The sequence below is a fragment of the Brassica rapa genome, chromosome A03 (assembly GCF_000309985.2).
Source record: "Brassica rapa cultivar Chiifu-401-42 chromosome A03, CAAS_Brap_v3.01, whole genome shotgun sequence".
NCBI lineage: Eukaryota > Viridiplantae > Streptophyta > Magnoliopsida > Brassicales > Brassicaceae > Brassica > Brassica rapa.
This window is the reverse complement of record NC_024797.2, coordinates 30,881,336-30,894,328: the sequence shown is the minus strand read 5'-3', so window position 1 is coordinate 30,894,328 and position 12,993 is coordinate 30,881,336. Positions and strand designations below refer to the sequence as shown.

Sequence of the window (12,993 nt, the reverse complement as noted above, 5' to 3'; positions counted from 1 at the left end):
AAAAATGTTAAGATTCCAAATTCTAACCCTAAAAAAAATTGTTAAGATTGCCAAACCCTAAGCCAAAAAATATCATATGACTCACTGCTTTCATTCATCTATGTTGAAATCAATTTCATTTTATTATATTTTGATTTATATCACTTGCAACTGTTTATAATTACATCATTTCAATTTTTCCTCTATCAAAAATATTTTGTCTTCCAGAAGAATTTCATAACATTAGAAGACTTAAAAAAACTCAACAAACTTCATAGGGTTATATTCGTAAAAACAAATTCTGTTTTTTTTTTGTCGTAAGATTACCATTGGAGCATTCTTTACTCTAAACTCTATTTTAGAGTGAAAAATAGAGTGGGGTTGGAGATGCTCTTAGGGAGAAGAGAAGACGACAAGGGAAGAAGAAGAACAGCCGTCAGAGAGAGAGAGAGAGAGTAACAAAAAAAATATATATATATGAGACCAATGTTTTTTTTTGTGGTAAAAAAAACTTGGGATTTGAGTTTTGGTTAATATTTTTTCTGACATAAATAAATTGATTTTCGGGAAATTAAATATTTTTAGCTGGAACAAAAAAACTTTAATAATCAGGAGAATACATTCTAGAAGTCGTCTAGATAACTTCTAGAGTTTAAGCGGAAAACTACAATATTTTTAGCAGAAATAAAAATATTTTAATATTTTTAATTTGGAAAACTTGAAAATCTTCTAACATAAAAAAGATAAGAATGTTTTCAGGAAGTCTCGTCTAGAAGACTTCATGAATAGTCGTCTAGACCTTAAATATACCTTAAACTCAAATAACTAACTAAATAAAAAAAAAATTCATTAAACTTAAATACAACTTAAAAAGTGTTTAATATACATAAAACTAAACGCATATAGATTAAAATTAGTTTTTCAAAAACACTGTCAAGCTTCCAAAATCTAACCTTAAAAATACATAAAATACAATAACATATGTTGTCAAAACCTGAACCAAAAAATATCATGACTCACTATTTTCATTCATCTATGTTGAAAACAATTTCATTTTATTATATTTTGATTTATATCACTTGCAACTGTTAATAATTACATCATTTCATTTTTTCCTCTATCAAAAATATTTTGTCTTCGAGAAGAATTTCATAACATCAGAAGACTTAAAAAATCTCAACAACTTTATGGGGTTATATTCGTAAAAACAAATTCTATTTTTTTTTTATGTCATAAGGAGCTGGTTGTAAATTTACAAGGCTTTTGAGTTACTTTTGCATTTGATTCAAGTTTGGATATACTTTTGCAATCAAAATCAAGTTTTGAATCATATTTGACAAAATCACCTTATAATTTTGTAGATATTTAAAACTAATGGTATTAAGATTAGAAAAATATAATTTTGTAAAAATACATAAACTTTTGAAAAATTATTTAGTAATAATAGTTGTATAATTATCAAAAGTAGAATTACATACTATTTTCGAATTTTTAAAAATATTGTATATTTGTGTTTTGTTGTTATATTATTTTAATATTATATTTGAATATATTTAATTTAGTGATGATTCTTACGTTATTATCATATTTTAAAAAGTACCAAGCTATAAATAAATAATAAATGCATTTTACAATGTCACAATTAAAAATAAAATTAAACAGTATTTCAGAAATTTGTAGATATTAAAGGAAATTAATAGTATATTTGTAAACTTTTGAAGAATTATTTAGTAATAATAATTGTATAATTATCAAAAGTAGAATTACATACTATTTTCAAACTTTTAAAGATATTGTATATTTGTGTTTTGTTGTTATATTATTTTAATATTATATTTGAATATATTTAATTTAGTAATGATTCATACGTTATTATCATATTTTAAAAAGTTCCAAGCTATAAATAAATAATAAATGCATTTTGCAATGTCACAATTAAAAATAAAATTAAACTGTATTTCAGAAATTTGTAGATATTAAAGGAAATTAATAGTATTTGGATCAGAAATTTGTAGATAAATATATTAATACTTCAATACAGTAAAACCGAACTTTGCCTCCTCCTCTCTCTTACTGTGTCTCTCTTTTCTCTCTATGTCTTGTTGTGTCTCAGGGAGAAGAGAAGACGACAAGGAAGAAGAAGAAGAACAGCCGTCAGAGAGAGAGAGTAAGAAATTAAAAAAAAATATGACAAATGTTTTTTTTGTGGTAAAAATACTTGGTTTTGAGTTTTAGATTTTAAGTTTTATATTTTATATTTTTTTGACCAAAATAAATTAATTTCATGATTAAACAGGAAATTAAAATATTTTTAGCGGAAATTAATTTTTTTTTTAATAAACACGAGATTACATTTTCCAGAGTTTAAACGGAAAACTAAAATATTTTAATATTTATAACTCGGAAGACTTGAAAGTCATCTAACATAAAAACACAAGAAGGATTTTAGGAAATCGTCTAGAAGACTTCATGAAAATTCGTCTATACCCTAAATATACTCTAAACTCAAATAACTAATTAAATAAAAAAAATAATTCATTAAACATAAGTACAACTTAAAAACTGTTTAATATACATAAAACTAAACACATATAGATTAAAATTTAGTTTTTCAAAAAAAAAAGGTTATGCTTCCAAAAGGTTATTTGGATCAGAAATTTGTAGATAAATATATTAATACATTTAGAAGAAAGCATCTCTATTCTTTTTAATACAAAATATGGTTTTAAGTAATAAAATGGATAGAAATTTCCTAAATTTTATAAGACCCCATTTATATAGTCAGACATTTGTTTGAATTAATTGAACAATGATAGTTCCTAACTTCCTACCACAAATCGATCAACGATATTGTACGAGATGTATTTTTACGACTTTTTAAGTCTAGTACACCATTAACGGTCTCTAATGATTGATACTGAAGTCGTCCAAATTTTAACTATTCTCTTTCAGGCTGAAATGTTATAATCAGGTTGATAGAGCAAAGTAGCAAACAGTCACATGTATAATTTGCTCTGTTACCTATCCCTGAACGAACTTAAAATCCTTTAATCTACAAGTGGAAGAATAGACTGATAGTTTGTAGATGAAAAGGGAACCAAGGTAACTCTAATTTCATACTACTGACTAGCATCAGTGTTTGGGAAAAGTGATGTAAAATTTGATTTGGCATCAATGTTTAATACCAACTTAAAATGAGTTATTTACAATTTTTACATCAACTAGATTTATGTGCTTGAAAATTTATCCAAATTCTGTTTCGATGTCTCTTCTGTTTACATGAAATTTATCAAAATATCCAACTTTGGAAGTGGTTGCAGAGCCTACTCGTTTGATTTAGAGAAGAATGGTTCTCTTGCTAAGATCCTATTGTTTTTTTTTCTATTTGCTTTTTTGAATTTCTTTACATATATCTTATGTTGCATTGAAATTTGTCTAGCAATAAACGGAAAATAACTTATTGATGCATTTTAAATCAGAAACAAATTAAATTTTTCTCTACGTAAGGTTTATATTTTTCAAATCTTTGGTTTTTTTTTATTGAATGAATTGTTGTTGTTGTGTACATATGCGCATCTTAAAACGATGATTCATGTTAGTTCAATATTTTTTTTATTTTAGAACAAAGATTTTTACTTTTTAAAAATATCTTACCGTGAATTTATAGTATAACTAGATATTGACCCGCCCTCGAGAGGACGGGTATATTTTTTGTTTTTGAAATTTTTGCCTAATATAATTTATATATTTGTGTGTTTGTATAATCATATTTTTGTATGATATGAATTTAATAGAATAGATAATTTTTGTAAGTATATTAAATAAATCAAGTTTCATATGCATTTGTGTATTTCTTTGTATCATTATTTGTAATCGTGTTTTTATCTGTGATCATATTTGCATAATGTTTTTTAAAAAAATAATTAGTAAAGTATTTTGATAATTGTATTGAATTTATTATTTTATTAATATGGTAATTTATTTTTAAACAGTTATTTTTTTTAAATATAACAAAGTATGACACAAAAGGGGAATTATTTTAAACCTATTTGACATATTTTAACAAAGCTCACATAAGGTTTTGTCTTATATAATTATAATTACATCATTATTACACATAATACTACACATAATAATTTGTATAGCAATTAAAAATAAGTTATGTAAATCAAAGTCCATGGCCCAATTTTAATGGGTTTCGTAAATTAAATGTTCATGGCCCAAATTCTTTTATCCCGACAAAACCTTGTGAGCTTCTTCTGTCTTAATTACGTTTATATTTTGTCGGTGAGTAAAGCTCATTCGGTTCTTCGAAAGCCGTAAAAGACTGTGCAAGCTGAATCTGAGTGACTATGTTCAATTGAAACCAGAGAAGTTTAAATCGGCTTTGCTCCTGTCAAGATCTCAGGTAATCTTTTGGTGTGATTAATCTATGTTCTTCTGTAAAAGTTTAATTCGGGATCAGGATTTTGTTTAAAAAAAAATCTCACAATTGATCTGATCCTTTACATCCATAGTAGAAAAAGACATAGTTTATGTTCGTATCGGGTTAAACATATGAACCGTAAAGACAATTTTTCCCTAAGTAGATTAACCATAAAGATCGATTAGTAGAATGGCAACATGTTTAACTAATCACTTGACTGCAAAATATTACTGTCTTAGAAGCTTTGATTCCTTTGATTCATCTATTTTCTAAGTGTAGTTAGTAACTTAAATATTTGTCCTTGAATGATTGAAACTAAGAAAAGGCAGCTGGTTGTTTCAGATATCGTTCTCATTGGAGAAATTGGAGGCACTGCAGAAGAAGATGCTGCTGCTTTGATAAAGGTAATTGAACCAACTGTGAATCTCTTTCAACTTTCATTCTTAAAAGTAACTAAACTTTTGGTGTTTGGATGAAAATAAAAAGGAAAGTGGTACTGAGAATCATGTTATTGTGGTATTGCTGGACTCACTGCACCACCGGTAAACGATAGAACAATAAAGTGAAAGCTCATTTGGTTCTTACAAAGCCGTAGAAGACGGTGGAAGCCGAATCTGAGTGACTATGTTCAATTGAAACCAGAGAAGTTTAAATTGGCTTTGCTCCTGTCAAGATCTCAGGTAATCTTTTGGTCATGTGAAAAATCTATGTTCTGTATCAAATGCAGTATATTCGGGATAGGGATTTAAAAAAAAAAAAATTGTGACAATTGATCCTTTACATCAATAGTAGAAGAAGACATAGCTTATGTTCTTATGATCTGAATTAACCAATCTATCTTTTCTGGTTGATCCTTTACATAGAGTACTTGTTTTAGATGTTTATTTTGCTTGCTTTGCAAATTTATTATTCTGTCATCAAAGAATGTTATCTAACACATGATCGTTAACATGTATCATCCAAAATATTAAGAACTGAAGTATATAATATTTTCAAATCTTGTTTATAAGCCATATATATATAACTCTTTTGTTTTCTTCTGGGGAATGAATGCTTTTTTTTGCAGGCGTTCATTATTATAAAAGAAGTAAGATGATGTTAGGAAACCAATCAAAGGCATATCAGACTTATGCGACATCCACATGTTTTCTTCCAACTTTTAAGAAGTATTATTTAGCGCCTTAAATTGTATGAAGTTCAGTGAATATAAATATGTACTGCTGTATGAGTATATTACAATTGTAGAAAACAATTGTAAAATGGTCGTAAAGTTATTTAAATTAGATTTTAAATGGTCCTCATTAGTAGAAAACAAATTGTAAAAACGGAAGTTACATATAAATAGAGGTTCCCTACATATTCGCATATTAATACTAATGATGTTTAATTTTTAATTAATTAAGATCTATTGATGCAGTTATAAGATTTTTGGCCCCTGATTTTTAGGCGTCTAACCGTGTACATGTATATGTGGTGGTTAATTAAAAGGGCATTGCAGTTATCATATAAAAAAATAAAGATAGATGAAATAATTGTTGGACTCTATTTTTATTAATGGGTCACATTGCTGTTTTAATAGAATAGATATGTATATGGAGAAGAATTGATTCTTTCATTTGCTAATACATGAAATGAGGCCCGTATACATGTGGTTAAGATTAAGACGATGAAATAAGATGGCTATATTGCCGTGAACAACTGAGGAGGTTTAAGCAAAAACAAAAAAAACAACAACAACAACTGAGGGTTGCATCTAGCTTTGTTAAGAAGTTGTAATAATGGTGCAAGAAAGCTTTTTGCTTCTCCCGCAAGTGTTTTATGATTTTTTTTTGTTTATATCCATCCCTCTTAACTTGTATTATTTATATATGTTTAGTTATAATTTTCACTATATTTAATTTATGGATGGTGTCTCCATATTTTGATTTGTATAGTCTGCATAAGTTTGAAAGTCTGAGTATGATTCATAAATTCACTATACTTGTTTTTTATTTATTTTTCGGAAGTAAAAATTGATAAAGTGTTACTCATACATATATAGCCATGAATCATGATACATGTGTATTATAACAAAAAAAAATTGATTTCAATTTTAGAAAATTGAAAACTGTTCGTTTATATTTTGTATGGAAAATATTGACTGATTTTGATTAATATTTTAATTTGAGGCAGTATTGATTGAAATCTAACACTGCATTTTAAAAAGAAATAAATTTGAAAATTTTATTACTTTAAACTCTGGTTGCTGAGGCCTGCTGAGCTTTTTACCTTCTTGGAAGATTCGATTTGGGATGCCAAGTGTTTTGTTCTGGTTTATGAAAGAAATCAGTTAGAGATATTCATTGAATGGGTTTCCGTTTGTACACTCATGAGAGAAGGGTTAGCAACCGAGGGGCGAGCGTGTGAGTAAGGAACCACCAACTCCCACCGGTTATAGTTACTGTTAATTTGAGATCAAAGTTATAATCAGGACACTAAATAATATGAAGAAAGTTGCTATCCTAAATAGAGTGCATATGTTATTATTGTTGTAAGCGTAACTTCTGTAATTTAATTAGGATGGAAGATGAGATTAACTAACCAGTAAAGTACGAAGGTTCTCTACGGCGAGGATCATATCCTCTAGGAAGACAACTTGAGTTCCAATGTCTCCTCAAATTTATAGATCAGCTTCAACGTTATTCCTTTCATTCTCTGTGTTTTTTTAATGGGATCAATATCATCTTCCCTTTTCACATCTTGAAGATGTTCTACTCCGCCAATTGATTTCCTCTTGGACCACCATGTTCCTGCTGCATGGTGAATTTTCTTTTTTAGCACCTCCGGCTTTTCATTCTGCTCATACAAAGCAACATGAACTACAATCCGAACCCCACATTGTGTTCCATAACATACAAAAAAAGGGGGTATAAATTTGGATTATTTTTTTCAGAAACATATGACACTATAGGATGGTTCAAAACTGTTAAAGTAACACGGTGGGACAGAGAAAAAGAAATAATACATTTCCTTTGGTGAGGGAATCAAATAGACAATAAAGGCTTGCAAATGCAGCTGACAAATACAAGGATATAACAACCACCGCATATACAGAGTTTAAAAAGGAGAGATAGATTTAAAAAAGACAATTTTCAATTTTGATCTGTAATCTAACCTATACTAAAAGGGTTATATGAGCATCAGAGAAGCTGTCCACGTCAGCAATTAAATCAGCCAATAGGATGAGTTCTTTTTGCCATGTCATTCGTTCATTCACACAACACATGGACCTCTCCGTTTCGTTTTCCTCCCATTACACCACTTCCGATTCTCCTTCGCTTCCACATCTAAGTCTCATTAAGTTCATTTGCTTATCATAAAGTCTCATCTAGCATCGAGCGAATCATCTTTCACGTTTCAATCGAATCCACGCGGTGTTTCTGGTTCAGCCTCGAGATCGAACCGGAAACCGCCGTTGAAGATCGAGCCGCCGAACAGAACCGAGTGGATCCAATTCGCAACCGCAAATCCCCAGCCAGAGCAGCTACCCGTACATGTGTCCGCGGAAGAGAAGATGCATTACAGAGGAGTGAGGATGAGGCCGTGGGTGAAATTCGCGGCGGAGATCCGAGATCCGAACCGTCGGGGAACTAGGGTTTCGCTCGGGACGTTTGACACGGAGATCGAAGCCGCTAGGGGTTACGACCAAGCAGCGTTTAAACTTCGAGGGGCTAAGGCCATTGTGAATTTCCCGCTTGAGGTAGGGACGTGGAATCAACACGCTGACGTTGGACAGAACAAACGGAAGCGAGACGGAGAGGAAGAACAAACTTTTACGACAACCCATTGCACCGGAGAAACCGTTCTCTCCAACCACCACCTTTCCCCGCCGATCTCGCCGACGTCCATCGCTCATCTCGCGAGAAAGCAAACAATCGGATCTTTACTTTCTTACTCAACCTATATTAAGAGGCTTGAGGTCCTTGCTTATGATGTGAAACCTAAAGAGGTAAAGCTTTGAACTTTACTTAACCGTTTGTATTATTACAAAACCAAGAATCTGATTCTAAAAGTCTGTGTTAGGCTCCGGTTACAACGGCGGTACTGAAGGTGTGGACTTCCACCGTGAACGGTGTATTGAGAAGATTCAAAAGACTGTCTCTAAAGCCAAAGGTTTGAAGAGAGAGACACGACAAAACCAATGAGTTCTGTCAGCGTTTTCAAAACGCTGTTTTTAGTTTAAAACGCTGACGACGTTTTATTTTTTGGTTTTTGCAACGGCAGGTGTGAGTGGGTTTTCAATAGATCACGAGAAGCAGTTGGTGACGGTTAAAGGAACAATGGACGTGAAAAAGCTCGTCAGGAGTTTGACTGAGAAGCTAAAACGTAGCGTGGAGATTGTGGCGACGGCCAAGAATGGTAACGCAAAAGAGAAACAGTACGTGGCGGCTCAGCCTGCTCACGGGTCTGCGTATTTTCCGGGTGAGGATGGAGATACGATTGAATACTTAGCACCTCAGATTTTCAGCGATGATAATCCGAATGCTTGCGTCGTTATGTGAAGCGGCGGAAGAACATTGACGGGTACTAGAATTGTAAATATGCGCTTAAGATTTTTTTGAGATAAGTGTAGATGAAGCAGTTTGAAAAAGTAAAAATGCTTCTACCGTAAACAACTTGACTATCTAATGAGATTAATAGCCATTTTATGTTGTTTGCTAATATGAAAAATGTCTCTTTAGGCATTACATCATCCATTCACAGCTCCTAGGCCTGAAGATATGGATGACTTACCTTCTGCACGAGCTCTTGCCTATGACATGGTCTATAATGGCGTCGAGGTACATAAACAGCTTGGCCATTTTACTTTTTCATGGAACAATGTTTTTGGAGATTGTTTTGATACACTGTCTTGATGTATACTAGATTGGTGGAGGAAGTTTAAGGATATATAAGCGGGATGTCCAAGAAAAGGTTCTAGAGATCATTGGCATCTCAGCTGAAGAGGTTAGAATCACTTTGTTTGATTGATTATTACAGAAAAGCCTTTTCTCATGCTGTTTTCTACAAACAGGCTGAAGCAAAGTTTGGCTATCTTCTGGAGGCTCTTGACATGGGTGCTCCTCCTCATGGTATATCAATAACTTGATGCCACTCTTGTGATGATGATGATGATGATGATGAACAAGATTGTTCAAGCATGGTTGATGAGCATCTGGTATATTGTTTGCAGGTGGAATTGCTTATGGATTAGATAGGATGGTAATGATGCTGGCAGGTGCGAGTTCCATAAGGGATGTAATAGCTTTCCCAAAGACAACCACTGCGCAATGTGCACTAACCAGAACTCCCTCGGAAGTCGATCCAAAGCAGCTCCAAGATCTCTCTGATAGAGTTTAGATATCTCTAACTCTCAGACTCTTCTTATTGATCACTCCAACACCAAGTACAAGCTAGAACAGAGATTACAAGATGATAAACGAACAGCTTTGAGCTTGACTCCGGCTAGGCTCTCATGGCGAGCTTCACCTTCGTCACCGATCTCATGGCGATCGGGTCAAGATGACTCATGGCGTCAATCTACAGCAACATCAAAGCCTAAAGAACGAATGAAGAAAGAGAACTCTATTTATATCTCAGTCTCTATCGTGAGTCTTCTTCTAACGGCAAACCTGCCAAATCATCCAGAGAGTTTGCTCTATTCCTTTCCCACGTCAGCATCTGATATTAGATGTCTATCAATACTCCCCTCAACCAAAACAAGCTTGCCCTCAAGCTTGTATGAAAAGAAACCACCATCTTATGCATTCATAAACTGACGTGCAGCTCCATTGAGAAAGTCTATATGCCTTTAACGTTCCCGCTTCAATCTCTATACATTTTTTTTGCCACTCTTATACGCCAACCATCTCAGAAGGACAAGTGGAATCATCCTTACTTCTCCAGCGATGCCAAACAAAGCAAGAACACCTCCACAGACTAAGCAAAACATGTAATGGCAGAGCTTGCGTGTGCTTTATTCTAGCTTTATATTTGAACATCCATGTCTTGGGACACTTCTTCCACGTATGCCTTTGTTGTACGAGAACTTGTTGTAACTGACTCTTGATGTATATCCACCACTTGCATCTTTTATCATTCAGTAGATGCTTCACAACTTGTAACAGATAATGTGTAATTCGTACTTCTTTTTCCCACAGTTGGCTAACGCACCAAATCACCTCAACCTCTATCAGCCCACACACTCTTATTCTCGTATATACTCCATCCCTCAAAGACAAGCTTGCCCACAAGCTTGGACTGATTAACATGATAGAAAAACTTTCATGAGAAGACCCATTTGACCAAACTGAAGCAGATTTAAACCTCCATTTATGCTTCACTTGAAACTTGCCATCCTTTAAAGCAAACTGTTTCAGTTCCTTGACCGGTTGAATCAATCTCATTTTACATATCACTCGTGATGTATGTGTGTGTCTCAGTCTGCTCCTATACACTGCATTGTCCCCTTCCTGCAAATTCTTATTGTTGAATGCCACGACAAGCAAATAAAGACAACAGTTCCATTTGACATTCCGTATAGCTGCCTCATTAATCAACGTCCTCCAAATCCCAAACCAGACACCTGCAACCTTCATCCATCTCGTATTCATAGTCTCTTCCCCCATAATATCTACTCTGCTCATGAGCTTAAACTTCTTTTCTGTGAATTTGAAACGCTGTCCTGGAACTCTCTGCGAGAACTTCCTTTTTTTAAACTTGAATTTCCAAGTTTTGCGGCACTTCTGTTGGTTTCCACGACCTTGCCTTGATACATCAGTCCACTGCTGATTCATCTGCAGCATTGCTTCAGTCTGAGCAATATAATACGCATCATAGGCATGCTCTACTGCAGGCTTCAAAAACTCTGACCAACAGTGAGGCCTTTCTGCAGTTGCTTTAAACTTCATAGACAAAACAGGGTCAAGGAAGCAGCTTGGATGCCTCAAAGAAGACTCCTGCACCCCAGATTTTTCCTCGAGTTCTTCCATAGATGATGAATTCGACACCTGCAATTCATTCTCCACAGACAAATCATTCAGCACCAAATTATCAGCAGAGTCTTGCAACTCAATCTCGTGGTCAATCTCTCCAAATGAATCTTTCTTGAGTAAAATTTCTGGAGAAGAACTACTCCAGCCGAGACAGTCATCCAATCTCACTGTAACTTCTACCACAGGTGGTAACACTATCTCCTTATTTGGTTCTTCCGCTTGAACAGTCTCAGAACTTGATTCTTGAACAGCAATAGGAAATGAATCTTGCTTCAGCATCAATTCTGGTGACGAGCAACTATTAACAAGACAACCACTAGGACTCACAGACAAACCATCCACCGATGATAAAGTCATCTGCTGCACCATATCTGTCTGAGTCTGAGACATCTCTACAATTTTGTCAACTATTTTCTCCTCAGTTGCTTCTGTACCTGATGGATTTGGCTTCTGCGGTTCGTACTGTGTAAAAGAATCACTCAACGCCACAAGGTCAGTAGATCCTACTTCACTTCCAAAATCTGCTATGTGATCAAATACAGAAAGTGAACCCTTCTTAATCACAATTTCTGTATTTTCTGTCACAATTTTATCCTCAGAATCTTCCATAAGTAATGAGTTTGTCTCCTGCTCTACTTCCATCTCATCAACAGAATTCTCGTTTGAGCCTGCATCCTCTCCCAAATTCACTTCTACTGCAGAACCACTCATATCCAGAGAATTGACGTTATGATGTATTGTAAGCTTCATTTTCGCATCATCTTGGATCGTTTCAGACTTTCTCCATGGTTTCCTCTTCCGATCATAATCATCCATCCAACGCTTCATTTTCTGCTCAGATTCTATTTGCAACCTAACTTTATCAGGATCATCTTTCTCCCCAAACACCAACAACAAAGCGTATTTCATCTCATGCCAGCTCTTAAAAGGAGATATCCTCTCTAACCTTTTAACATACTCTTTGGCTGTACCATCCATGAATAGCTTAGCCCAAGATAACTTGTCAAGCTCTAAATTTTTAAAGAGAGAGAATCCAAACTCCATATATGCTATCCATGGTCGCAAATCACCTGAAACGCCACTGAAAACCGTAACTTTCTCAGAACTCATCGTCACGCTCCGATTTCACAGTTGCGTCTGATCGATCGGAGTACACCGTCGCAATCACACGATCCGAGCTCACCGTCACCTCGCAGCAATCGAACGGCTCACCAACACACCAATTGCTTGTAAAATCACGAATCAACTCTCGTCACCAACAAAATTGTATTATTGATCGAGGACGAATTCTCCGATCAAATTGCTTCACCGCTCCGTCAACTCTGTCGCACCACTTAGTTTGATCCGATCACTTCGTCTTCGCCGCTCCGTCACACAATCGCAGCACCGCGTTGAATCCGAACCAGTATCACCGCACCAATGATAGAGTTTAGATATCTCTAACTCTCAGACTCTTCTTATTGATCACTCCAACACCAAGTACAAGCTAGAACAGAGATTACAAGATGATAAACGAACAGCTTTGAGCTTGACTCCGGCTAGGCTCTCATGGCGAGCTTCACCTTCGTCACCGAT

The 12,993-nt window shown here is 34.2% G+C and overlaps 2 protein-coding genes across 4 annotated transcripts; one reads left to right on the top strand and one right to left on the bottom strand.

Moving 5' to 3' along the window:
- Nucleotides 1–393: 393 nt before the first annotated feature.
- Nucleotides 394–10,226, top strand: LOC103862306 (aspartate--tRNA ligase, chloroplastic/mitochondrial-like). Of its 3 annotated transcripts, XR_004456110.1 has the most exons (10): nucleotides 394–4,387; nucleotides 4,748–4,809; nucleotides 4,892–5,085; nucleotides 5,472–8,393; nucleotides 8,468–8,557; nucleotides 8,669–8,968; nucleotides 9,127–9,225; nucleotides 9,311–9,391; nucleotides 9,459–9,516; nucleotides 9,618–10,226. XR_004456110.1 is itself a non-coding variant. In XM_033286891.1 (4 exons), exons 1-4 carry the CDS (start codon nucleotides 9,166–9,168, stop codon nucleotides 9,782–9,784), a joined length of 366 nt encoding a protein of 121 aa, XP_033142782.1. In that variant the 5' UTR covers nucleotides 9,107–9,165; the 3' UTR covers nucleotides 9,785–10,226. The 3 variants fall into 3 exon arrangements, 1 of the variants encoding a protein (XP_033142782.1); XR_004456111.1 differs by lacking the exons at nucleotides 4,748–4,809; nucleotides 4,892–5,085; XM_033286891.1 differs by lacking the exons at nucleotides 394–4,387; nucleotides 4,748–4,809; nucleotides 4,892–5,085; ... (1 more) ...; nucleotides 8,468–8,557; nucleotides 8,669–8,968 and having other exon boundaries at nucleotides 9,107–9,225.
- Nucleotides 10,227–10,263: 37 nt separating this feature from the next.
- Nucleotides 10,264–12,762, bottom strand: LOC117132512. The gene has a single exon (XM_033286886.1). It carries the CDS (start codon nucleotides 12,526–12,528, stop codon nucleotides 10,279–10,281), a length of 2,250 nt encoding a protein of 749 aa, XP_033142777.1. The 5' UTR covers nucleotides 12,529–12,762; the 3' UTR covers nucleotides 10,264–10,278.
- Nucleotides 12,763–12,993: the final 231 nt, after the last annotated feature.

Bases quoted from the DNA above. Each gene is read 5' to 3' on its own strand.
- LOC117132512 (XM_033286886.1), bottom strand. From the start codon at position 12,528: ATGAGTTCTGAGAAAGTTACGGTTTTCAGTGGCGTTTCAGGTGATTTG.
- LOC103862306 (XM_033286891.1), top strand. From the start codon at position 9,166: ATGGATGACTTACCTTCTGCACGAGCTCTTGCCTATGACATGGTCTAT. The intron at 9,226-9,310 runs GTACATAAACAG...GATGTATACTAG, and splicing joins TGGTCTATAATGGCGTCGAG to ATTGGTGGAGGAAGTTTAAG. The intron at 9,392-9,458 runs GTTAGAATCACT...TTCTACAAACAG, and splicing joins TTGGCATCTCAGCTGAAGAG to GCTGAAGCAAAGTTTGGCTA.